At 42.6% G+C, this 27,050-nt stretch overlaps 1 protein-coding gene across 1 annotated transcript in view; it reads right to left on the bottom strand.

Moving 5' to 3' along the window:
* Positions 1-4,504: 4,504 nt before the first annotated feature.
* LOC116949403 (actin nucleation-promoting factor WASL-like) overlaps positions 4,505-27,050 on the bottom strand; it is a 34,336-nt gene continuing 11,790 nt past the window's right edge. The window contains exons 4-11 of the mRNA XM_032966692.2: positions 22,876-22,972; positions 21,828-21,869; positions 12,266-12,437; positions 11,533-11,575; positions 10,865-11,018; positions 8,576-9,069; positions 8,034-8,142; positions 4,505-6,615 (exon numbers count right to left, since the gene is read on the bottom strand). Of these exons, the coding sequence (XP_032822583.1) occupies positions 6,563-6,615; positions 8,034-8,142; positions 8,576-9,069; positions 10,865-11,018; positions 11,533-11,575; positions 12,266-12,437; positions 21,828-21,869; positions 22,876-22,972 (1,164 nt within the window). The 3' untranslated portion in view covers positions 4,505-6,562. The remainder of the gene's footprint in view (positions 6,616-8,033; positions 8,143-8,575; positions 9,070-10,864; positions 11,019-11,532; positions 11,576-12,265; positions 12,438-21,827; positions 21,870-22,875; positions 22,973-27,050) is intronic.

Below are 27,050 nucleotides of genomic sequence, written 5' to 3'. Positions count from 1 at the left end.
CGAGAGGGCGCTGTTCATTCAGCACCCACACACCACCCGATTGTGTTCGGCCAAGTGATTGAGTTTCAATGAAGCTCTGTCGTCCCGACAGTTCTGTACCTTTCACCTGAAGACGACCGCTTGCGTTGTGGCCGAAACGTCGTGAGAATTTTATTGTGTTATTTTATTATTTTTTTCTCATTCTACGTGACTTTACCGAAAGCACCAAAGAAGATAAATCCTTGCAGTCACAAAAGCTTTAAATGGTTTTGATACTCAAAAAATTGACTTCTTTAACAAAAAAAGATTTTGTTTTATTATACAAGGTAAGGCCCACTTGAGCTATGTAGCTGTTTTTTTTTTCTTTCAAAAGCGACCTGGCCACAAATTATAGCCCAATGAAGTGGCCTATCGTGTGGAAATTCCAAGCAGCTAAATACTCTAAACGCACGTTTCTTAATGTAGAGGGGAAAACCGGAAGACCCAGATAAAAATGCACACTACCACGGAGAGAGAGAGACATGCAAACTCCAAATATAAAGCAGGCGCCAGGGTCAGGATCAAACTAACGACATTCTGTACACCACATAGTTAATATGAGGCCGTCCTTAAATGACGTTACACGATTTTGGACGATTTTGACCCTCCCCCTCGTCACACGGCGTCACAAAAAGTCAGACCCCCCCCTCAAATATGACGTCCCAAAGCTCTGCCCCCCCCCCAAACCATATTTCCATTTTGAAAATAAAACATGCTTCAAATCGCTTTAAACTATTGTCATTGTAGTGCGTATTTCATGTGGCGCTGCACTCTGATGTTGTAGGAGTGTTGTTATAACAATTAGTGTTGTTATAACAATGATATTTTATTTAAAATTGCGCATTTTGATGTGATTTCACATTTCTCAACCCCCCCCCCCCTCGTCACACATCGTCACAAATGTCTGACCCCCCCCCCCCCAGTTGCGTGACGTCATTTATGGACGGCCCCTATCTCGCTACCACGGCACCCTAGTCACCCAGGAAAGCCACACTGAGTCCGAAGACTTTCATATTCAGGAGGGTCCTGCATTGAGATGTTTGACCAACAACAATTATATTTTGACTGTTTAAGTAACCAGATAATATTAGGAGAGAGAATTGAAAGTGTGTGAAAGGTAAAGGCAAAGTCCTGCAATTACACGCTCAGGCTACTGCTTTAGAGAGTCCTAGAAAGGGTATTTGGCCTACTCTTCCACAGCATTCAGCCGTCTTGGACAAGGTAGAAGCACCCACAGGAAATGTGTTATTTGTCAAATGAATATAAGATATTACATGTTTTTTAGAAATATGACCAGCAGAGTGAATTTTTAGATTTTTTTCTCTCAAATAAATACTGTTTAAGTGCACAATACATACAAAAAAATGGAAACATGCACACCCAGAGATGTTGAAGAAGCGGATGTATTTTAAAAAAAATTTAGTAGGGCAAGAGGGGATGAATGCTAAAAGCCAGAATTATAAGAATAATGTCAACTTGTAACACAGAGTATTCGCTCACTCTCGTACAGAGCGAGAACTGCGAGACACAAGGAACCACAAACAAACGAGCCAGACAGTGAGCCAGTGCAGAATTCTCCCCAAGCTCTGCAATCCTCCATATATGAAGATGTTATCAGTCAATTAACGAGTGTTTACATGCGATTTTGACATTGAGACGACACATTATGACGATCGTGCAAATGAAGACAGATACAGTTATATAATTACCATACAAGACTCTTGAGCCTGGAAATTAATTATTCGGAAATATAATAACTAGATTTTAATTAAACAGTAGAACTAATACGGATTATTTGAATCATTATTCATTAATATAAGTTGGGTAACATTGTCTTCCAAAACGCAATTGTTTATCTTCAATACTGGACTTTTATAACATTATGCTACTGCCATTATATACTGTGATTCACGTGGTTTGCACAGTATGTTCTGGATGATAACTGTAATTGAAAGAATGTCTTATTTAAAAGTGAAAATTATTCACACACATCATAAATATATGTATTCCACGAAACATTAAGTTCTTATATAAGTATCCTATCCTCAAGTAACATATTTTTTTGGAAGAAAATGCATTTACATTTTAATTAATCATATCAACATTTCTTAAAAAATTTAATCAAATCTGGTAAATTGCACTCATCCAAACAAAACGTGAATTGGAAACCAAGCATATGATGGATACAAATGATAAATCTTTTAAAAACATATTCCACTGAACACCCTTGCTTCTTTCCTAATAAATATATAATAGAGGAAATTAGATTATTTCTATTCATATAATCTGAGTAATAAAAGGGGGAATGTGTGCAGAATTGAAGAAGAAAACCAAAGGATGGGGCTGGGATAAGGCAAATGTGAGTCCAGAACCTTTCCCTTGGGCAGATAATTGAAGATGAAGGAATTAAGTAATTTCCCATACTTAATATTGGGAACGCAATTAATTTTAGTGAGAAGGAAATCACGTTAGAGTTAAAAAAATCTGCATCTAGTGTTGTGTAATCTACGTGGATTTTTCAACCAAGAATCTTGCAAAAGATACATTTTCTCAATCGGTTGTCACCTGGTTTAGAGATCAGCGTTTTTCAATTATATTAAAGACAATTTGTTATAGTTGGGTTATTAACATTGTGCATTTTGTTATTTTATTGGGCATGACAGTCATAAAAGAAAGTGCATAGCATATCACCAACCTTGAATGTATTGCCATGTTGGAAAATTACTTCATTTAACAAATGCACTATTCTATACTTATTTTATATCGGGAAATGGGTGTTCCTTTAAACTGAAAATATTTTCCGAGATGTTTAACACGTCATTGACCAAACGTTTATTTTTAGGCAAGCACACATCCATCTCGTTCCTTTTTCTCTGATACTGGATTTTTATAACAAGTCCTTTCACACTGCTGTGTCAGCACTTAATTTAAAACCTTTTGTTGTACAACTAAACTCTACCTATTGATCTCTTCGGCCATTTACACCAAGAACACCGTGTGCATTCAAGGTTGGTTCAACAAATGTCTTGGTGGACAGCTAAACCTTGAAAGTGAGGTATATTGGGTGTAAATCACACGATCTACATGTTTCTCATTATCCTTTCATCGTACACTCGTATGATTTGGTTTAATTGTGTTAAACATGATGCAGCACAGTAGAGCTGTCCAAAACGAGTCGTGTAGGACTGGAATTCGGGGTTTCCAGTTCTCCTTCGTCCACGGGGTATCACGATTAGCTGAGTCACATGCCCATTGACGCACAGAACAGCCATAGCAAATAATTAAAAGACCCTTGCCAATATTCAACTTTGCTTGACTTTCCAGAGCCTTGAACAGCGCCATAGTTTGTGTTAAATAGAGATTCTAAAACAGCATTCTGCATTAAACTCAAACTGTGTTGTGTATTCGCATCTCTTGTGACGTTGTGTATATGTTACTGTCTTCCATCCTAGCTGGTAAACTTGGGTATCAGGGTTACTGGGACGTAAAACTGTTAAATATGGGGGAAATTACTTTGCTGTAACCAAATATACGTTTACCTTTGCCTTGAGTATTTCCTCTGAATTTAATATCAATTGACGACTAATATCTGATGATTCTCTACTTCTCTGTTGTATGTATGTTGAACTTTTTTTCAAACCGTAAGTAACCAACAGCGCTAAGGGGAGGTACAGGTGAAGGACATGTTGTGATCAATGTGTGTGAGCTAGCGTTGCTTGTGCTTATTTGCCTCGATCATTGCCCCCAGAACTGTGTTATTTTGGACAGGATTACTGTGAGTTACATATTCAGACTCGTTGTACAGCACATGTATGTATGTATGTTGAACTTCTTTCGCACCGTATGTAGCGAACCATACTAGCTGAGGGAGTGCTGAGGGCGAGTACACTTTCTAGAAAGACAAAGTGGTTGGGTGACCGTGAATGGCTGTGATATCAACACCTTTGGGCCCCTTTGGAGGTAAATAGTCCATGAGCCAGGACCTGTCGGTACCATCTTAGGTGGCTGGCATAACTTTAGTAGTTCAAATTTACTTACGTGGCCATTCATAGTCAATTACGTGAGAACCATTTGAAATGAGAGGGTTATCAAGCAATTCATTCTCATTAGCTATATAAATAAATCAGATCGACGAAATATTTACAGTACTATCCTTAGGTGGTTACCGATTTCTGCTCTGGCCCATAAATTATTTCGGTCGAGGCACTGGGGATGGTTCTCTGAGTATCACCGATTTGAGACGATAGCCGCCACCAACCCTCACGTGCAGATATATTATAATGCTTTGTTGTTTTCTTTATGTTACCAAAGTTTGGGGTATTACAAATTCGACTTTAGAATGCGCAGACGAGAATGCCGACGAACGCAGACCCTTCCAGCAATTGAGTGTAAGCAAGGAGGAAGGTGCCATTGTTACGTGTCATTGTAATACATTATTTTAAACAATAGTGTACAGCAGTGAGGTGCAACATTAGCCAGGCCAATGTTTGAAATTCCAAACTTTTTATTTCTGAACTAAAATAGTGACGTCAACACAGGTAACGTTTAATCTCCTGAAACATAACATTAAGCATTAGAAAAACTCATGGTTTGGAGTCAGTAAGAACTAAATATATGGTTGTTAATAATTTAGCGAATGAAATCTCATAACAATGGTACTGTATATAACCTACGGATACAGGTTTAAAAAATACCGTTCATCGACTGTTTTACGAACTGCATCTAAGTAATTTATGTTCGTATTCAGGTACAGTACTGTGTTTAGAATACATGACAATGCCACTACATTTTCTGAGTTATTTCGGTAAAGTCACGTAGAATGGAGATAAAATAATGATAAAAATAATAACAGAATAAAATTCTCACGACGTTTCGGCCACAACACAAGTAGCCTTCCTACTTGTAGCCTTCCTACTTGTGTTGTGGCCGAAACGTCGTGAGAATATTATTCTGTTATTATTTTTATTATTGTATCTCCATTCTACGTGACTTTACCGAAAGAACCCAGAAGATGAATCCCTGCAGTCACGAAAGCTTTAAATCGAAATGCCACTACAGTAGATATTAACACACATTTTTTTAATCACGAAAAAAAACCAAGAGATGCATTTTAAAAAAACATCTGCATTGACTGAAGTATCTACAAATGACCTATTGGTGACCAAGCAAAACACAGATTGTTTGTACCATTGCATCTCCAGGTATACAGCAAAAAAACAGTTTTAGTTGGAGGTGACCACTTGGAGCAAGAAAAACACATAACCGAAATGTCATCGGGCATCCGACTCACCGTGCACTTAGACATACAGTATGCGGATATGTGAAATGGAGAGCTATGCGAACATCTATATTATAATGCCAGCCACACCTTGACCACCTGATGGACAGAGCTAAAGCGCAAACTACGTTTAACATGGGCAAACGTGCTGGGCGTGTGAGATTGAGAACACGTTACCGTGTTGGCAAAGGTCGGATTTTGCGAACGTCTATATTTGACCAGAGTTGCGTCACTGCGCACAAACACTGCACTGGGTATGGGTGGCTCATTGGTCAGAGTGTACATTGATGGTCGGATGTGCGACGCATTTGATGCCCTTTAATTCCCCCCTGGTCATCAACTGGCTTTGCCCTTTCCACTGAACTCTTACAATATATTTAATTTTGTATCACTTACATATGAAAGCAACATTAATTCATTCATACAAAAAAATCACATTTTGTACATATTTAACATGAGTAATAATACTGTGATGTTGGAAAATAAACGAAACATCTTGCAACCACCCTCCCCACCCCCACATTGCGTATTTAAATGAAATACTTGCAACATTGAATGTCACGTCTCCACTAAAACACGTAGATTTATATTGATGTTACAAGTCAGCCAGCTCATTGCTGTTTTGAACAGCGTGGGCCAGTCGACATTACAAATACATCAGAAAAAGAACCAGGAAAAAAAAGTCAAAGCATCGTTCCTACATCTTATGATTGTCACAGGCAAAGCTGTTATATATCTACGAGGGCAGGGGGGGGGGGACACTTTAAAAACACGTGAAAATGTCCCATTTTTGTTAGGTCTTAAGACACAATTGGTTAAAGAGTTATTTTACTATGTAATTGCTATGGGTACTCACAACATAATTCCACGCGAACGCTACACGTGTGGACTGTAAATTCAACACGTTGCCTTTCCGCGACCAATATTATCCATGGGGGATTATATCACGTGAATTTAATTATGGCATAGATCCCACCTCCACGCGAAGATTTGTCATGTGAACAATACGTCCCAATTTGTTGCTACTTTAGCACAACGGTGTGTGGATAAACAAATTGGCGCGTTTTGTTTACGTGACAAACCTTATTCACATGCCGTGTCTGGTGGAGGTGGGCATACGACACATTTACATTTACGCGATCTGATCCCCAAAAAAACGTCATCACGAACTATACATTTGCGTGGTGCCTCAGTTGGTGCGTGTGTGCATCGGTGCACCATGCTGTTTGTTCTACATTACAAAAGCCCGTCTTCGATAGCTCGACTTTAATCTTCCCATTCATCGTCATCCTCTTCTGGTTCTTCATCATCGTCCTCATCTGTGGTAACAAAGTTACACTTAAAAGGATGTCACCAATAAAACAAAATGACGAAAAATACGTCCGAAAAACAAATGCTTCGTGACCTTATTCACATTGCATTGCGGCTCTTGTAATATTGAGTTGTGATTTTTTTCCTCCACCGAATTAGAAAAAAAATGACCCCTCTTGTTGTAGCGTTTGCCGACTCCTGGCCGAAAGTGTTGATAACAGTTAGGTTGAAAGGTTCAAATGGTTTCATTTGAAATGTAATATCACCCCCACTAACGGGGGAATCAAAACATTGAACGAAGACATTCAAAGATGTGATGCATGAAGGACTTCAAGTGTGTAACTGGGCCGCACTTTGTATCGCGGTCCTGCATGGTTACAACCGTGGGCATGTTATTTAGTCTGGGGTATGGAAACCGAGCATATTTATTCATTTAAATATATTTTGTCTGTGATGATTTTTTTTCTTGTCATGTGTATTTTTCTCTCCCGTTATTTATGTCTATCTTTTTTTATTTGCTAAGTAGTGGGGTTTTGTTTTTGTATCATCTGTGTAAGGGACTGGCGCAGAGTTGTGGGATGCAATCGCATGAATGACGCTCTATAAAATGACGTTGTTATTATTAAAAGCACATGTCAGTGCCATCAAACTGTTTGGTGCGCAGACCAGCACTTGAAGAACCAGAGATTCTGTAAAGACAAGACTGCCCTCACTGAGATACAATACAGCGCTCTCTTTATGTGCCCCTGCTCTGTTAATTGGGAATCTAAATAATTGACATAATGCTCCTCCACGACGCATGATGAGTTTAAAATATACAGTATCGCTATTTTGGTGAACCCGTAGATTCGATTATGTGTTCTTCCCAATAATGCCCAGTAATCCAGCTGCATTTGTTTAACAAGCCTGACATCTGATGAGACCCAATCGGTCAAAAATAGTCTAGTGGTTCCTCACCTAAACACACGCTGCTGGATAATATTGTTTGTACACAAGCTAAAACTTATCGTTTTAATATGAATGTAACCAAGTTCATCAGATATTGGAAGCTAAGCTGGATTTTCAGGCCTGGTGAGTACTGAGGTGGGACAATGTCTGGAGATGACGAGATCGTTTAGGCTCAGACTGGCAAAGTGTGTCAGCCAGGGAGTTGAACGCGCATGGCAGGATGTCGATTACGAGAGATGGAGCGATGAAATCACTTCTTGTAAAGGAGCAAGGTGGATTGTTGGATCGTGGGATCATGAGCGATAGCAGCTGGCTTGGGGGAAGCCTTCATCCAGCAGTGGACTGGACCATGGCTGATGATGAAAATCTACAGTGGCCCCATTGGAGAGCGATATTTAAAAAGGATCAAAATCAGCCGATTGAAATGCTCCTGATGATGCTGGTGGAAAGCGGCGCGTGAAAGCGTTGTATTTCTCACCGGAGGAATGGATGACTTTGTTTCTCATCTCCAATGCTTTCATGAGCGCGCCCGCAATACCGGGAACATCCTCCGTGCAAGAGAATGAGGCAGGGCTCGTGGGCTCAGCCTGCGATCACGGGAACATGACACGCGTCTTTACGCACGGTGGATGTCGGAAGAGGTGAATGGTTCGCCAGGCACGCAGCCTTCTTCTTTTGCATGGCTTATGTAGATGCAGGGCAAGAATCCAGTTCATCAGCCGCTGCACAATGCAGATTTCTACCACAAACGCAATTTTGTGACAGTGGCCATGAATCTAAATGTGTGGAAATTCAAGTGAACACAATAATTGATCAACCTCGAGGGGCGCATCTGCAGCTTTTTGAATCGGAGAAACATAAAAACACGTACATTCATTTAATTCAGACACTCGGTCTCGTGGCGTGAAGTGGATGGCACAATTTGAATAACATTACGGGGTGATAAATCATATTTAAAAAAAACATTTGAAAAGAGCCGCACGACGAAGTAGAATCTCAAGACCGATTGTGTCAACTCACAGCCTTGAGTGAGATACCCTGGCGGATCTGGTCCAGCAGTGCCCCGCGTCTCCCTCCGCCTCCTCCACCTCCTCCCTGGGCGAGTGGCTCAGTTTGCATGGGCGGCGGGGGCAGCCCGGGTGCAGGGGGCACCCCGGGTGGAGGGGGCTTATTTGCCGGCGGGGGCGGCGGCGGTGGCGGCGGCGCTGACATGGCCGGGGGGCCCGGGGCCGGCCCGCACGGCGGTGCCCTCGAACCCTGCAGAGGCGGCGGCGGCGGTGGCGCTTGGGAGGAGGCAACGCCGCGCTGGGTGGGCGGTGGGGGCGGAGGCACGGCTCTGCTGTTGAAGGGGGGCTGATGCGTCGGCTGTGGCGACGGCGGCAGGCTCGGGGGCAGAGTAGGGGACGGCCGGGAGGGCAGCGGACGGGAGCTGTGGCTGCGGCCTTTGGAGGGCTGCGGGGCTTCTATCTGGGGGGGTGTTGGTGGCAGCGGGCCGGCCCTGGGTGACATTGGTGCTGGCGGAGGCAGTCGCGTTGGTGGATGATCGATCAGTAAGGGAGACAAGATAAAAATGCACGTTGTGGTTCAACAGAATAACACTCGCACGGCATGTCGAATACACACGGACACACATTCGCACGTGGCTCAGTCACAATAAAAGCATCAGCTCGTGCGTGGGTGCTAGGTAGGCTCGAGCTACGTCTCTGGCTATTGCCGGGTAGTGGTGGTGCCTGCCTGGAATCCAGCACTGTGGAGGTAGAGGGTTGGTGGATCACACAAACGCTGTGAAACTCCCTTCCCGTGGTCATGGAGGCAGCATGCCTTGTCTCTCCAGGAGAAGGCGGGACAGCAAGATGTGGGCTCCATCTGTTCCATCTGTATGGGAGAGTGATTCCCCCTTGTGTGCGTAGATTTTCTCCGTGTGCTCCGGTTTCCGCTTGTAAGCACTCATTGGCTGATAACACTCTAATATATAGAGGATCACAGAGCTTGGGAAATTGCTGGTGCCAGCTCACTGCCTGGCTGCCTCTCCGCTCGTCTGTGGTTCTTTGCGCCTCTGAGCCATTCTCTCCCTTGTCTCTACGAGAGTGAGTAAATACTATGCACGTTACAAGTTGAAATTATTCTTATTATTACATGGCAGGATGGTGATAGATGGCGATGCCTTTGGAAGGTCTTCATCCAGCAGTAGATTGACCATGGCTGATGGTGGCAACGGAAGTAAGTCACTGATGTAAATTTGAATTTTTATTGTACAGCAGGGGCTAGGGAGTTAAAACTTGCCACAAATATAGTTGGGTCGCTGGCTTTCTAACTTGCAACATTTGAAAAGCAACGTTTATAAAAATGTGCCCCCCCCCCCAAACATTACGGTCTGGCGGTTGCTTTGATTTGCTCGTAAGGCACAGCCACCCTTAAGTTCTAAATTACTTAACGTCTTCTGCTAAACACAAACATACGATCAGCAGGATCGGCGAGTCAAGAAATGCACCCACCTCCTGCGGAGTGTGACGCTAAACCTGATATGAATCAGGTAAAGCCTGCCGCTGGTCACCGGAGAAGCATAAAGCACAGTGTATGCAATCGACACAACACTGGTTACGATTTGAGAATCTAAAGTCAAAGTGTTTTCATGGCCAGGAAAGGAGTGGGTGATGGTCTATCTACAGAGGCAGACCTGGGCCTGAGGTGGAAATTCCACACTCTAATAACAAAATGTAGTGCAATTTCCGTAGGTATATAACATATTAAGTCAACATTACATTAGTATGTTGCTGCGAGATCTCAACTGGTCAGAAAACGACTTGTAAGGCTGCGGAAACATTTGAAAAGGTAGAAAAAAGAGTAAAGGCGTTTAAAAAAAGCATTGGTTCGTCAATAAATATAAATTCCTCTGCTCACAAAACATTCATAGAATCGTGCGTGTAAAAGTACATTCGTATGTAAGTTTTATGTATATTTAAATAATGGCTTCATGTTACTACTGCAGTCACCGAAGGTCCTACCAATCGCTACAACATTAAATGGGTGTCGAAGTGTCGCACCCCAATTTCATTCGTCCTTAGCTTAGCGCCTCACTCGTTCTTCTATCGAGACGCAACACCAAAGGTCCACAATCTCAGTGACCACATCTTTAGCAAATTATTTTTTAAAGTGTAAAAATAGTATAAAAAAAATTCCAACTTCACATGGGGCACCATCAGCTGTGCCGATCTTCCTTAACGGCTCGCGAGGCTCGCGCTGGACGTCACGAGCGGCCGTCGCGGTGTTGCACGCGACGAGCGAGTGCCGCGGGGTCTCTCGACTTACGCTGCTGTGACATCTCGGTCTTCACCCCCTCCAGGCCGCCGTGGCTCTCGATGAAGTCGAAGATGATCTTTGACGTCTCCTTGTCCTTGAGCTGCGACTCGGAGATGCCAGCACTGTCGAAGAGCTTCTTCAGCTGCGGGTCCATGACGTTGGTCTGCAGCGGGGGTGGAGGGCGGGGGTTGAATTAGAGTGGCGCGTTGTAGTCAAAGTTACGTCCTCAAATCGGGCATTGAAACTAACTATTCAATATTCATTATTTGTATTTTACCACGCAAGGCCCCACTGAGCTGCATACTGTAGCTCTTTTTTCAGAAGCGACCTGGTCACAAATTATATCTCAACAAAGTGGCTTATGACGTGAAAATTTATAGTAGCTAAAATACTCTAAACGCATGTTTGTAAATGTGGAGAGAAAAACCGGAGGACCGAGAGAACACGGGAAGGACATGCAAACTCCAAATATACAGGTCGTTAGGGTCCGGATCAAACCTACGACCTCCTGTATACTGGGTAAGGTAGTTAACATCTCACCACCGTTTTCAGCCCCTTGCCAGCGCATGGAAATTCCTCATTCCTACGGCAAGGTCTAGTCTGTCCATTAAAAAGGAGGGATTTTTTTAGAAAGGGATATGATAATTATGCCAACTTGATATTATGCATTCACTCACATCAAAGCCAGCGTTGGGGTCCCATCCAACGTGTCCAACGTGTCTGAAACACACAACGAACCGATGAAACAAAACGGAAGAAATGTTAAAGTCCCTGCGATATAATTCTCTCATTATTTCTGTTCTGCGTTAGAAAGTGGCCCGTTACGGACGAGTGGTTGCTCGCAGTCAGGATCACGACAGCATATGTACGTGCCGGCAGATGTAACCCCCATCTCGGTCAACGTGCCGCGATGGCATGTGGTTGGAACCGTTGGGTCAACGTTGAATGTTGGGTGCTACGTCTGTTGCAATGTGTATATATGTAAGGACGTTGAACTCTTTTTTGCACCGTACGTAGCCGACCGTGCTAATCGGAGGTGCGTTTCAGCAATGTCCTCTTCGATGTGGAGCTGCAGTTGTAGCGGTTAGCGCTACGCTGCGCTACGAACCCGGCGACCCGAGTTTGGTTCCCACTCACGGCCAACACCAGTTACGATTATCTGAACAGGTCATGGGCCTTCCCAGGGTCGACTCAGCCTCAAATGAGTACCCGGTGCGGTGTGTAAACGTTACCACTGAGGAGACAAAGGCGGCCGGGCGTGGCATTGGCCACCCAGCTCGTCGAGTGCCGTTTTCGCTAACAGCATTTTCCACAGCAGTCTGTTCAGGCTCTATGGGGGGATACTTGTCCGTGTCTTTGTTTCAGCAAGATAACTCTGTGTGTGCGAGGAGTCTGGCATTGCCGACTCACTGGAAGTTGCTGGGCATCCCAATGTCAGCCTTGCAGAACTTCTTTTTCTTCTTGCTGCTGCTGCTGCTGCTGTTGTTGTTGGACTTGCCACTCGGTATCGGTGTCGTTGGTGTGTTGGGGATCACGGGCAGGGGCCGTGCCTGCTGCATGGGGAGTGTGTTTGACGACATTGCTGCAGAGAGAGAGAGAGCACGAAGCAAGCAGTTGTATGTATGGTGTGTTTAACTTCTTTCGCACCGTACTTAGCCAACCCCGCAAATCGGACGTGCGGGGGAAGGACAACAAGCTAAACGCGACAAAAGCAGTTTTAAAGAAATTACTTTTCAGTTGACGATAGGAAATATGAATTTGCGATAGCACTCATAATCCATTCACTGAATTACGGTGCCTAGACGTTACTGTAACGATGGTAATTTTAATCATATGAATAGCTCCGACAGTCTTGTGATTTTTTTTCAGAACAGTTCTACTTGAGTATCTGGGTTAATGCTTATGAAAATTTGCTTTATTTCCTATGATCTCACTCACTCACTCAATTCCCTCATTCATCATCCATAGAATTACCAACGCACAGATGGCTCCAAGACTCCCATCCTAATACGCTCCAATTAATATTGATCACTCATTCGCTCAAGCACTAATCTGTTATCATTAAGTCATGCACATCATCAGCATCATTCTTGATTTCACTAATTTTCTCTCTGTCTTCAACGCTCAATCGCATATTTGTTACTTGTAATTTTACTAAATCATTGCATATCTCATATCGGTGCAAAGAGGGCTTGTATGATGATAGTCTGAAATTAAATTCTCGACTCATTTCATTCAACAGGGTTGGTCAGCAAGGACACGTGACAAATACATTTCCGTATCGTCCTTCCACAAGGAAGTCTACACCTCCGTTACCTATTCTGGGAGCAAGTGCATTAACTTCGCAAAATACTCATCAGACCAATTCATAAACAACACTCATTCTACCGACGGATACCTCGTACACACCACTCATACACAACATTAAAACACAATACCCATACACGTGACAACCATAAATAAGACCACATATACACACACCCGTTACAGACACCAGTCATAAACAAGACTCCTACACACCGCACACCCCTGATACATACCACATATAACCCTGCTCACACACACAATATACACAACAACGATAAAGACAAGAACAATGAATACAATGAATCTGGTGATTAAAAGAAACAGTGTATTTAAGAGATGACCTTGTGGTTTAGATGCCACAGCAATGTGCTGGTACTATGAAGATCCTGGGTTAATATCTTGGCAGCCATCCTGTGGCTAGGCAGAATCTCAAGTAGGGTAAGTTAATCCTCCCAGCCAGGGCAGCACATTTGTACACATAAAACATTCATGTTCCAATTAGATTTTCGCTTATATTTTGGTTTGACTGCCATGTGGCAAACGTGTCTATCGTGGGGCGAGTGGGAGAGTTCAGCACCTCTCATGTGGACAAGGGATTATCTGGAGGCATCTCAAAAGTAGTTCTCTGATAGCAGCTTCCACAGGACATTCTCTAACATTGGGAGATGCAGTTTTGTACTTGAGGTATACATGGATGTGTTGCCTCATGAAATTGCACAAATAGCATGGACTATAATTTTTTTTAAGTTGCAAATTAGACTTTTGGGAGTCAGTTTTGCGTCATTTCAAAATGCAGTTTTCTACCAGAGATGCACTGGTGGGAAAAGCAACGATACATAGACATGTAAGTAAGTGCAAATGAACTATTCTAGATTTAGCTCAAGACATCTATAGCTCACGAACTGAGGAGCATTACCACTCACACACCTTAATTTATTTCATTCAAAACTGTATTGTTTTAATGCTATATCACTGCATTATAAGTCAAGAGAAAAACTAAAAAATCAACGTCAGCTGACGCCAATATTATACTCTTTAAGTGGCTAGGATTTGTAGTTTACATATTAGATGCTTTAATGACCGATAAGGGGGCACTTCCAAATGCTGACATTCTATGTGTCATGATTTGAAACTCTAACAGAATAAAATTTTTTTTATATCGACGGACCAGAAAAAAAAACACCACTTAGCGATACATTTTATTTAAACAATTAGGGGGGAGCATTGGCCGCCGTGATAATCGCTAAGTGGTGTGATATCTAAACTGAACCACCCCCATCAAAGCACTGGGCCATCAAATCTAACCCCCCCCCCCCCCACTATAATCAACTGGTCAGTGCAGTGAAGTACGGTCAAACAACCCTCGTGACCGATATGCCATCAGGACACCTTTATCCGGCAGTGAATTGACAACAGCGCCCTATGTTGAAGCGTAATTATATATTTTAAACAATAGCCAAACGCAGAAACGAGTGTGACATTCCGCTTCTGTGTAGTTGATCTAGCGGACCCAGCTGGACAAACGGAAGTACGTGGCAAGATAGCGGACATGCCGCTGTGCTGGCTTCCTCCAATAGCAGCTGCAAAAGAGGCACCAAAACAAATTTAAAAAAGTCCCCCAAAAAGGGATGGGGTTTAAGACGACGGCCGATGTCCGCTTCCCAAAGAGACAAACGCTTTTTTCTGTGCCCTCCCTCGCAATTGTGACGTCTTAACGGCGTCAGAAATCACGAGCAACTCGCTGAAATGACGAAACTCGCTTATGTTGAGACATTGGGTTAATTGACGCCGTTTTTGTTTAAGACATCTTGAGCTATAGATTTTTTTGGGGGCACATTGCAGCTATGTTGTTAATATCACCGCGCCACCGGCAAAGGAGCGGTGGTGCAGTAGTCAGTGCGATGCGCTATACATTGGACAAATTAAGCTAGATTCTTAGACACAGCTAGCATCAGCGGCGAGTAATATCTAAACAAGTACTGCCCCCCACCACCACCACCACCCCCTTCACCAACTCACACCATCGAGCATGGTGAAGTCTGGTCAAAGATGCCACACGACCGTCACGGCATACTGAAGCTTTCATCCGGGAGTGGATTGACCAAGGACTGCGAATTGTTATTCTTGTTAAAGAACAGTATCGTATTAGTTGGGATTACTTAATCTTTCAGCCATTTAATTCTGGTGTTATGTAAGATAAGGAACAGCTTCCATGTGTGCAGTGATACATGTGCGTGTGTGCATGCGGGTGTGGTGCTGGCCACCCACCCCTCGTGTGCCATGCTGGCCTTCATTGGTGCTCGCTAACAGGACTTGTCCCAAAGTCTTTACGGGGGAATTTTGTCCTTTGTTTACGTGGGAAACTCTGGTACAAATGCTCGCACACTAGCGCCTGTCCCTGCAGTCGATAAGGCGAAGCATGGGGTATGTGTGTGCAATGAAAACTAATTTTGGTTCATGTGCGTGTTGAAAAAGTGTCCATGCATTCGTGTCAACGTGTTCATGGATACTGCTGGATACGAACGTATGAGTCCGTATGGTACAATAAAGTTGGTAGTGGTGCAGCCCTGTGTCCCCGCACCTTTATGAATCGAAAGTTTGGCTACGTACGGTGCAAAAGAAGTTCAACATACATACATGATTAGCTCACGCCTTTGCTGGAGGATGGGCCACCACGAGAGCTCTAGAGTGTCCCTCAAGAGGGCATTTGGCCTACTCTTCCACACTGGCCATATGTCTTGTGGCATGATATCCAGGGTTAATTTTAGCCAGGTCTGTCCAGGCCCAGGACACGCTGGCGGGACGATGTCGCTCAGCCGGCCTGGGAACGTCTGTGAATTCCCCAGGAAGAGCTAGAGTCCGTGTAAAGTAGCTTCAAATCTAGAACTGTGTAAAGTAGTGGAGTGTACAGTGTTAGTAGAGTATAGTAGTGTAGAGTGTAGCTGTGTATAGTAGTATATAGTGTAGCTGTGTATAGTAGTGTATAGTGTAGTAGTGTTTAGTGTAGCTGTGTATAGTAGTGTATAATGTATCTGTGTATAGTAGTGTATAGTGTAGTAGTGTATAGTACTGTATAGTAGTGTATAGTGCAGTGTAGTAGTGTATAATGTAGTAGTGCTGGAGTCTGTGGCCTGGGAGAGGGAGGTGTGGACCGCCATTACTCAACACACTGCTGTAGTGTATAGTGTAGTAGTGTATAGTGTAGTATTGCTGGAGTTTTTGGCCGGGGAAAGGGAGGTGTGGACCGCCACTACTCAACACGCTGCCGCCACGACCATCTCTAGGACAAGCGGATTGAGAAACGAACGAAGACCTGCACACCATATCAGGTATACCTATTTTAATTGCCGTGGCTACTAGTCACGTGCCCAATCCTGTCTAGGAACGAGCCAGAAAATGTTCAGTGAGAAGTTAAGCCCTGACTGCATAAATGGATGGACAGAAGGGGGTGTGGATGTTGTGACGGGATTACAGATGCTGGAAATTGAATGCGAAATTGGTAAAAAAAAGAAATACACTAACACGACTGGTGTTTGCCCTACCTCTGAATGCATCAACAGTCGGATTTCCTTTTTTTACATTAGTGCACCAGTTAATATAGAAAACATTAAAATGTTAATTAATTGATTTCCTTAATGCCCATTTCTGCAATTAGTCTATTTAATATGCCACATCCATTTGAATTATTAATAACATATACTCATTTGCTCTTTATATTTTTATTATTATTAAATTCTATCAAAACTTAACTTGTGAGGAATATGACGTGTGTATGCGTACTGGTAACAGAAACACGACAGCAACACGTCACGGAGACTGACCTATAGCACTGAGAAACCACTTCTAAACACCTTTACTCGTTTCAAGGACAAAAGGTCATCATGACCTCTGCCGCTGAAACCTCAACTTGCCATCCCTTCTGCTAGATGCCACACTTGCTGCAAAGTAATCTAGCTACAGATGTCCCTGAGGTCACTGACATCTGGGACATGCCCTCTCTCAGTAACCTGCCCTCTTAACTACTGGACATCTGTGAAAAAGAGCTTTATAGCTCATTGGATTCCTCCAGTATAAATGTTCTCATTTAGTTTTAGTTTTTCCTGCACACTCATCCTGCCCATCACAACCACATCTTCCTTATTACACCTACAGTATTCCAAGTTGCTTAGCTTATCATGCCATAGTATTCCAAACGTCATCTAGTCACGTGTGTTACATAAAGAATAAGAGTTGCGATGTTTAATGTCTCTTCATTAGCCTATTATCTGCAGTTTTTCTTTAACATGAATGAAAGTTGTTAACATCAGAAACCATTACCAATGTCTGACATTCGGAAACCGTAAAAAAATTCTGAAAATTGTTATCGTTTAACAACCCTAATGGAATATAATAGACACAGTAACAGCAGATAATTTAACGGTCAGAAAAAAACTTATTTCGAATGCAAAGTTGTTAATGCCATTTTAACGTATTGTTGGCACCTCAGTAAATCTGGAATGTTGGACCAACGGTTCGAACCACGTGCCAATTAAGGGCAAAACACTGCATGTTTATTGGGACATTACTGCATTATCTTAACATGAAATTCGTTTGACTTTTTACCAGTTATTTGCATTATCATAAATGGGGGTGAGGTACAAACAAGGCAGCCAAAGACGTGATACCTCTTTTCTTGAGTTTCCTCCAGCGGAATTGAGGCAGGCAAGTGGTAGTAATTCGATCAACGTCTTCATCCTCAGGACGGCTACACCTAACCTCCCATAACACCTTCTCCAGCATCATCCACAAAGCTTCCCTTTCATTGTTCGCGGAACCTACGTCTGGACAGGACCTTGAGAAGGGCAGGCAAAGTGCAGGCCCTCCATTTTTCTCCAAGCATGCCCCCGCCGTCTCGTCCAAAGGTCCACTCTTTAGCGGGGCGCATCGTAAGAGCACATACTCTACGGGAATCTGCTCGGCATGCCCAATGGGCAGCAGATGACTGACGGGTCCACCGTTGTCCACTCGCGCCTCCGCAGTGCCCTCTTCAATGGAACACTGTTTTCCGAGGCACGCGAGGACGCTGCGCTTGTCTCCCAGACAGCTGCTGATGCTGCTGCTGCTGCTACTTGACTTTCGTGCTAAACTCCTAGCTATGCAAGGCTCCTGGTCTTCAGGCTGCTGCAGTGCTAGCGCCGTGCAAAACATCCTGCCGTCCTCACACCTGTCCGTCGGGTAATCCCACAACTTGCAATGCCCTCTTTGTTTTGATACCAGTCCTAGCGCTTCACAGTTGCTTGTTATGTGTATGCCGAGACTGTAGTACAATTTTTGTTAGTTGGTTGCTAGCAATGCATAGCGGGGAGCTTTCACTATGAGAGCTGTTAAACAAACAATAAAATGTGTCTGTGGAGGTAGGGACTGGTCGAAAGCAAACAAACAAATACATTGGCTGTGTGGGTGAGGAAAACAAAACAAAGCGTGTGTGTGCGTCACATAGCTCGCCATCTGTCACTTCCTTTTTTTTCCGTAAGCCTCTGGAATTTAATCTTGATTTGATGCCAGAGCGTGTTTGTAAAAGTTTCAGGGCCATGGTTAAAAGGGTAAAACCCAGGCTTGAACTGTAAGTCCGCAGATTAGGTACGCAGTGTCGAACGGAATTCGTGCAAATTGCGTCCACGTGTGGATTCTTGCCCCCCTTGCTGTAACGTTTCCCAAAATCAGTTTCAACGATGACAATTTGTGTTACGAGAAATGCAGGAGCTCAAAATGAACGCGTAAATATTCGTGGGGTTTTTTTCCCTCCCATGATGTAACATGCCCTCCTACGGTTCGCTTTTAGATTAATCAGAATGGCCACGTCTAATGCGGATGAGCTATATAAAGCTTTGTTTATGTGTGCGTATGTGCATTTTTTTTTACCAGGACCATTCATGGCAAGTACTGTATGTATATAGTTTCGCCGAACTTCCGAAATACGTTCCTTAATCAATGTAATCTTTTAACAAAAAGTGTCCATACGTTTATATAATAGTCCTATTCTATTTCGTGTGCATATAAAATACTGGACAGAGCAAATAAAATACTGAATTTATCCAAGATAAGAGCTAACATTTGGATGGTAATTCAATTATTTTAAAAAGGTTCTGATTTTTAAAAGGCCACCTGACAGAGCCACCAATTTCCCGCTCTTCTTAGCCTGGCACCGAGGCAATCCGAATCAGGCTATTGATTTAATACTGGAGGAATCTGATGAACTATGAAGCTCTTTTTTCACAGATGTCTGTCCAGTAAATTCAAAGATGTTCCAATCCAGCCCCATGGGGCCCAGTGCCGGTGCACCGCCTGCTCACGCGATCTCCACGCCACTGCCACCCGACGTAAACTCACTCCGGCGAACGTGTTGTGAATGGTACATTTGATGCAGGATGTTGCTGTAAAGTTTGCCCACTATTGTTATGTGGGTGCAGGACTGGGTCGGGCCAAGTGGAGAGTTAATCCACGCCTAAAGCAAGACAGGCAAGCAGAGCACAGACGGATTTGCCTGGATAATGTGAAAATACCAACTGTAAGCCCTTCAACAATTGTACCTAGACGACGTATACGCACCATTGTGCCATTTAATGATACATCTGTGGCAATAGTAAGTGCAGTGCACACACGCTGCATGATTTATGCGTATATAAATTACTACATAGTAATGACTATTGCATAGGATATAGACTTGTTTGTGTAGTCGTAGATACTGTTAATGAGTTCATGTTTATACTCCGCATTTTGGCCAGATTCTAGTGTTGATTCATTCTCCATGTCTCCATTAACAATAATAAGGCACATTTTCAAGAAGTGAATCTAAGTATATATTAATATGAAGTGTTATATTATCCAGCAATTCCCATATACTGTTAATTACTGTACCTGTGTATATATTATGGAGTTTATACTTGAAACAAAGTGGCTGAGGTTGATTAAAATATAGTATTGCACATCACAAAATGTGTGTTTTAAATGTACAAATGCGGACTGAACGTCACGAAATGTTACAGTAAGTAAACACATATTGAAGTGAGTTCAGACAGCCATAAGCAGATACATTTGAGTTCAACTAAAGTCATGTTTCAATGATCATTTTGTTGGGCATGCCCTCAGAATTTTCGGCTAGAGGCTGCTGCTGCGTAATGTCTCAATGGTTCCTAAACGAGGGAGAAGAAGAAAATGGGTGAAGTGGAACAAGAAGATAAAAGGTGTTTTTGAGGTGAATTTTAAACAAAAGTGGTCCTGCATTTAATTAGAAGAAAACATAAAAACTATTTTTTTTTGTTTTGTTTACCGAGAACTATTAAAAAATAAAAATTGGCAAGAGTTGATTGCAACTTTTTTTGTCATCATAGCCTCCAGGGTGCCCTGCAAAGTATAAATGATCAGACAAATCCAAAAAAGCGCAGAGTTTCTTCTGAAGATGAATAGGTTCTGTCGAGCTGCAGGCTTCAGCACACTACCTCTATCAGTGACAGCCCCACCACAATTTGTACATATATATTTCATGTCCGCTATAGACTGGTACAAATATAAATCCTGTAATACCATTACACGATAATAAAACATTATAAAATAACGCTATGAAATTTCATCGAACATTTCATAATAATAGTTGCTCAATCTTCATTGTTCCAATGATATATAATTAATTTTAAATTGCTCGATTGTTTGCCATCTTTGAAAGTGTACGCCATTGCTTCTTCAGCAAGGTTTGTAAATGAAAATGCATTTTTTTAAATTCAGAGTCAATGACAAATACAGCTATTTTTTATAAGTTTGTTGGGAAATAATCCTTGCTGTCGACCACCAAATGCCTGTCTGGAATGACTTTCAGCAACTACAACGCTCTGCTGAATAAATTAATATCATCTTTGTGGAAGAGTTGACTAATTTCCTCTTTAAATAGGGAGGTCATGCAAATGGTAGTGAGAGGAGTGTGTAGAGCTGATCACTGCCTTCATTAATACCGTGATATTCTCCGAAGTCTGTTGGATGTATATTACTAATGCTGTGAGCAGTGGCGAAGTATATTAGCCCACTGTTGGATAATCAACTTCAAATTATGCTCTCAATAATCAAATTTCAGCCCTCATCGTTGACTCTAATGTAATACCGAAAGCTCAAAACCGCGTTGGCAGTGATACAGGAAAAAAATGCTGTAAATATTTGAACACGTCACCCTTATTGAGGCGCAGGCTAGGAAAACACATATTGTGATTATTTTCACGAGGCCATTATATTTGGCACATTGTTAGTACAACCACTTATGGTGGTGATCAGATATAAGGCCCTTGTCAAATCGCCCAATGTTAGTTGCGGTGGCCATTTTTAAAAAAATGGCTGCCAAACAGCAATATTCCACCATCATTGGCATGAATGATCACTTTACTACATTTCATGGTGTTACAAAAAATACTACGAATTCGTATGCTTTTGATGACACTTTGACTGAGTTATTCGCAAACATGGCCTTCAAATTAAAATGTAAGCTGTTACAGTGCATATATATGATAACATTCTGTATAGGTATTGATTGCTAATTTTGACTGAGGTTAATTATTATCAACAAGTGCAGTCCTGGTCATATATGTTGGCATAGGAGTGTGCAGTACTTGACAATAAATGTGCTTTAGGGTTGTGGACTCACCATTTTGACCAGGGGTAGGAGGCAATTCTATGTTTTTTCTGTCTGATGAAGTGAACAAAACACAGACAATTGCCACACGTAAACAGCAAATACAGAATATATTGGGGACAAATGAAAGATTAATATTAATTCTTAAGCTCCACAACACATGCATCGAATCACTCGTGTAATAACGATTTTCGATTCGTTTATATTGTACGTAGTGGGTCCACGTGAGTTCTGCAGCCACTGGTGGCCGCTACATTCATCAATGTTGATTTAAAAATAATAATTGCAACCCTGTATCGAGAAAATGTAATTGAATCACCAGGGGATACGTTGTTACAACTCTCGTATACATTATACACACGGGTATAACGAGGGATTAAATGAAAACAGAGGTAAAAAATAAGCTGCAACAGCCGTGCCATCGTTATCACTGTCATAATCTTCATGATCATCCTTATCACATGCGTACACATCATTGTCTCGATCATTATCTTCATTATCACCATCCCCATCGACATGATAATCGCTATCATCCCCATCATAATATTCAACATTGTCTTCACCATCATCATCTCCTTCTTCGTTTCTAAGTAGCACTAAACGCTATCTGAGGTGGCCCACGCCTGTAATCCGGCAGTGTGGAGGCAACAGTTGATGGATAATGTCAATTGATGAACTCCCGAATCCACTTGGCTGTGGGTTGGTCAGGGTGCGGCAGTAAAGCAAATGGGTTGCTGACCAATCTGTGCAGACCTATGAGCGTTATCCCTTCATATTGTATGTGTTTCCTTCGATTTACTGTTTCCAAATATTTATTTTTCCCCACATACAAAACACTAATTTTAATATAACTGACAAAACATCCAGATGTTGGACGCTCCTGATAAGCTGTAATGAGGCTTTTCTAAATATGCAATTCACCAGGGAACTCTCAGAGACTGCCAATGCCTTCGAGAATGTGAGAATGCGCACACTTGTGCCACCTGCAATCGGACACAAACTCGTCTCACATGCGTATAAATGAGTGCTGTAATCAGTGCTTCCATTTTACACTCATTACCTTTCCTTTGATGCCTGCGCTGGAGCTTCTCCATTATGGCCTCTTGGAACAACCTCGCCTCTTCATCGCTGGCGAAGCTCAGTCCGGCTTGACAATCCTGCATCGCAATGTGCAAAGGGCACAGTTGTTATTGTTTTTACTTCCGTTTGCCCAAGAAAGGCCTTATTGGCTCTGAAGACCCTTTTTTCAGGACGTTCCTGCCCCCAGTGTCACTATAGGTTAGTCGGTATAATTATAAGTGATCTTAGTTCAGTAATTCGCAGATACTTTTTCAGCTTTGAGATATTTGACCCATTCCAGTTGCATTGTATGTGTTTATTTAGAGTGAAGGGACGGAATCAGATAACCTTTGAGGAAACCGAGCCAGAATAGAGGGAAAATATAACAACGCCACATAGGTGCACGAGTCATGAATCGAACCCCGGACCATCTTGCTGTGAGGTGCAAGCATTACGACTGTGGCACACTGCCACCCAGAGTTATTTACATTTCTTTACATTTAACAACACTCGAATACGAGAACCCACAATGCATTCCCAACAGCACTCTACAGACAGATTATTAGAGATTCTGACAAATGTTTTAAAGCAGTAGTGGTGGTGCTGGCCCATTAGGACACAAAAGCAGAACTTATTTTGGGGGTCCCACTTTTTTTAATTTTTAAATCCTAGCGAGATGACCGAAGAGATACAGACATGACATATAGATGTACTGTAGTGCGATAAAACAAATTAAAAAGAAAGATGTAGTGAGATGTGACAAGAGAGATGAGTAAAATTTCGAGGTGAGAGAGAATAAATGGATGATCATGTTAAGTATTTTTTGTTTTGTTTATTAGGGTTTTATGAAGCCCTTTGAGATGCTTGGGGACTTACACTTGTATTTAGTTTCCTTATGCCTATCACTGCCACCGCTTACAAGGTGGTTTTGTTTCTACTCTTAGACGTGGTTTTCCAAAAAATGACTGCTCATGCATGATGCTTGTTTGTGATTCAACCAAAAAACGAAGAATGATTGAATTGGCAACTGAATGGAGATGGACTTTGGCAAGAGCCTCCATCCAGCCTCCACTCAATGCGAGGCCACCCCGTTTCAAATTCTGCCCATCTCATCTGGAATTCCAGCTGCCTGGCCAGTCACACTGCACACTGCTGACAACATCCCTCCATTCAAAATCCAGGCCTAAGACTTTATCCTCTCCTCTGCCTATTACGATCCCTTCTCTGCGAAAGTGTTTCCAATGTAACATTTATGAGACTGTCGCCCGATTTCCCATTCTGCCCTGTAGCACTCTATCCCTCGCTCCATCCTGTAAGAAGAAAAAAATCCTTCATCTCTCCATGCACATGACCCCCCTTCATTCTGATACAATGGCTTGAGATTGAGTGACATTTCGACACTTTACATATGCAAAATGAATTGCATAATTAGTGTTTTCCACCCATATACCCCAGCAGTGCTATTGGCATCATATCGTGATTCAAACTACATCCGTTCACAATTCTGCAGCTAGTGCATCGCCGTGCGGCAGAGAATGGCTCTGGAAGATAACGTTGAAGCACTACTTCAATTCACGCGATCTTTTTATTTACACTTGGGGCACACATTGTATATGCCCTGAAAGTAATATTCATCACAAAATCGTACTTAATAGTAACAGTTTCATTTTATATAGCGTCATTCACGAAATTGCATCCCACAATGCTGCGCGACAATTATCCAGTTGTGTGCACAGATAATACAAAAACAAAACCCCACGACTTAGCAAAGGAAAATAAATAAATGAAGATAAATATATGCACAGAACAAGCAAAAATCATCGCAGATAAAATACTTTGAATTAATAAATATTTTTTACGTCTCCATACCCCAGACCAAAATAACAATATTTCGCCGGATTTTCAGAGAACCTTCGCAGGAGGGGTGGTAAAGTGGCCAAAAAGTTACGAGCCAGTTGGACAATAATTGTATATATATTTTTCCTGCGTATGCCAGAACAAATAAATAGGCATTTAATGTTAAACTCTCACAGCTGCAACAAACCCAATTAAGTATAAAATGTATGTTTTTAATATATAATGGTTTTGTTGTGAAGTTGTTGGTGGCTTGATTGAAACAAACATCTAATTAAGGACCTGATTTAATATTCAAATGCCGAAATATGAACTGAAACCCAGAATCTTAGCAGTGCCAAAGTTGCATTGTAGCAATGTAGTTTCATAAACCCCTTCACCGGGCATACTTCATAACTGCAATACTTTCTCCAAAAGAAATGTGACCAAACTACTGCAAAGGCATAACCTTTTTTTAAAAAAAACTCCCCAGAGTTAGTTAAATAATAACTATACATCTTTTACATTATATTATTTTAACCACTGCTTTTCTCACGCCATGCTGGTTGTCGGAGTTCTTCTACCATACTTCTCCAAAATAGCACCGGTTCAGATATAACTCGCTATAAATGCTACAAATAACTGTGGCTGGAAATCAAACTCAGGATGTCACGTTTGGAGCAGCACTGCATCGCCGCCCCATCTCCCCTCGCCAACGAGACCCGCATCAATTTGTCCACGCAACAAATGGTTGTTTAATATTCGTATGCAAATGATCCACAGGATGTATTGCAATGTTGCATTTAGGGGTCTGGTGCAAACTGAACTGTACAAGTAAGACGATAAAAGAGGAAACAATACAAACGAGAGTAAAAAAATACAAACGAGAGTAAAAATGAGACAAAAAAGCACATTCTAGAATCTAATCGCAAACTCAAAGCACGGCAATCCGAAGGGGGCGGGTTGGCGGAAGTGAAAGCGCCGCCGTGCCCGGTGATTAGTCCCTCGGGAAGAGTCAACGCGTGTTTGTCGTTCTCCATCACTCAAGTAGCACAAGCATCAGATGCGCTTTGTTTAACCAGGATGAGAACTCAAGAAACCAGGGTAGCCTCTGTTGCAAGAGTGACCAGGGGGAATTAATCTGCCAGTAGGGAGGGGGTGGAGGGGGGGGGGGTGATGACTATGTATGATCCCAAATTGAGTGATTTTTTTTTCTGTTCATTTTCGAATTTGGCAAAATGTTTAACCTTGACACTGGCAAACGCTAGCCGACTCTTTGCGCATGACGTGAGGGGATCTTTAACTTCCATGGTTGTAAAAAAAGCATGGCATGGATGAGCAGGTTAAGGTCATTAACTCCCAGTCCTCCTTCATGTGTGCAAGATAGGAAAATAAATTCACAAACGTTGGTTGCGAAAAGGGTGTTTTCTGAACAAAAGTAATTATTGTTATTATTAACGTAAAATGTTTACTGAAGTACATAACAAAAATGTGTGTTGACAAATGTATTGTGCTTAATTAAGAAAATAAATGTCCTACGTTGCATATTATGTTTTTATTGCGCAATGCACTTGTTTATAACATAGGTCACCCTGGAATTAATCATTTTATGTCTCAATGGGGGTTCTCATGCCATGATAAAACTTAAGGGGGTGATATCAGAGCGGCATAGCGAGAGTGCCATGGAGATGTGTTTGACCATAATTTCAAAGTCTTATTTTACGTTAACAAAGATCCCCCGTATAGCCTTAACAGACTGTAGGGGCAAGTGCTGTTAGCGAGCACCTATGAAGACCGGAACGGTACACGAGGGGGTGGGTGGCCAGCACTACGCCCGACCGCCTTTGTCTCCCTAGTGGCAATGTTTACACACCGCACCAGGTACTCATTTGAGGACGAGTCGACCTAGGGGAGGCCCGGGACCGGTTCAGATAATCGTCACTGGTGTTGGCCGTGAGCGGGAATCGAACCCGGGTCGCCAGGTTCAGAGCGCAGCGCACTAACCGCTACACTAACAAACAAACACACACACACACCCGTTGCATTGACGAGTTCACCGGTCTGATCTCCCCGGCACCCCCAGTGCCATCTGTCCACCCAGCAGTAAACGTGAATGACACCACAGCGGATCAGAAAGATCCGCATGCAGTGAAGTAGAGCGTGGGTACCGCCAAACAAGTTGTCCTTCCCCTGCACCTCCGATGAACGCGGTTGGCTCCATGCGGTGCGGAATTAGTTCACCACGTGTACTACATACGTACACATCTTACACAATATCTGGCTAGGGTGGAAGAGAAGGCCAAAACAGCCTTGAGGGGGGGGGGGTTCTCGAGTCGTGCATCT

Source organism: Petromyzon marinus, chromosome 36 (genome assembly GCF_048934315.1).
Source record: "Petromyzon marinus isolate PM22_M1 ecotype Great Lakes invasive population chromosome 36, UKy_Petmar_22M1.pri1.0, whole genome shotgun sequence".
Taxonomy (NCBI): Eukaryota; Metazoa; Chordata; class Hyperoartia; order Petromyzontiformes; family Petromyzontidae; genus Petromyzon; species Petromyzon marinus.
This window is presented reverse-complemented; position numbering and strand designations above follow the sequence as displayed.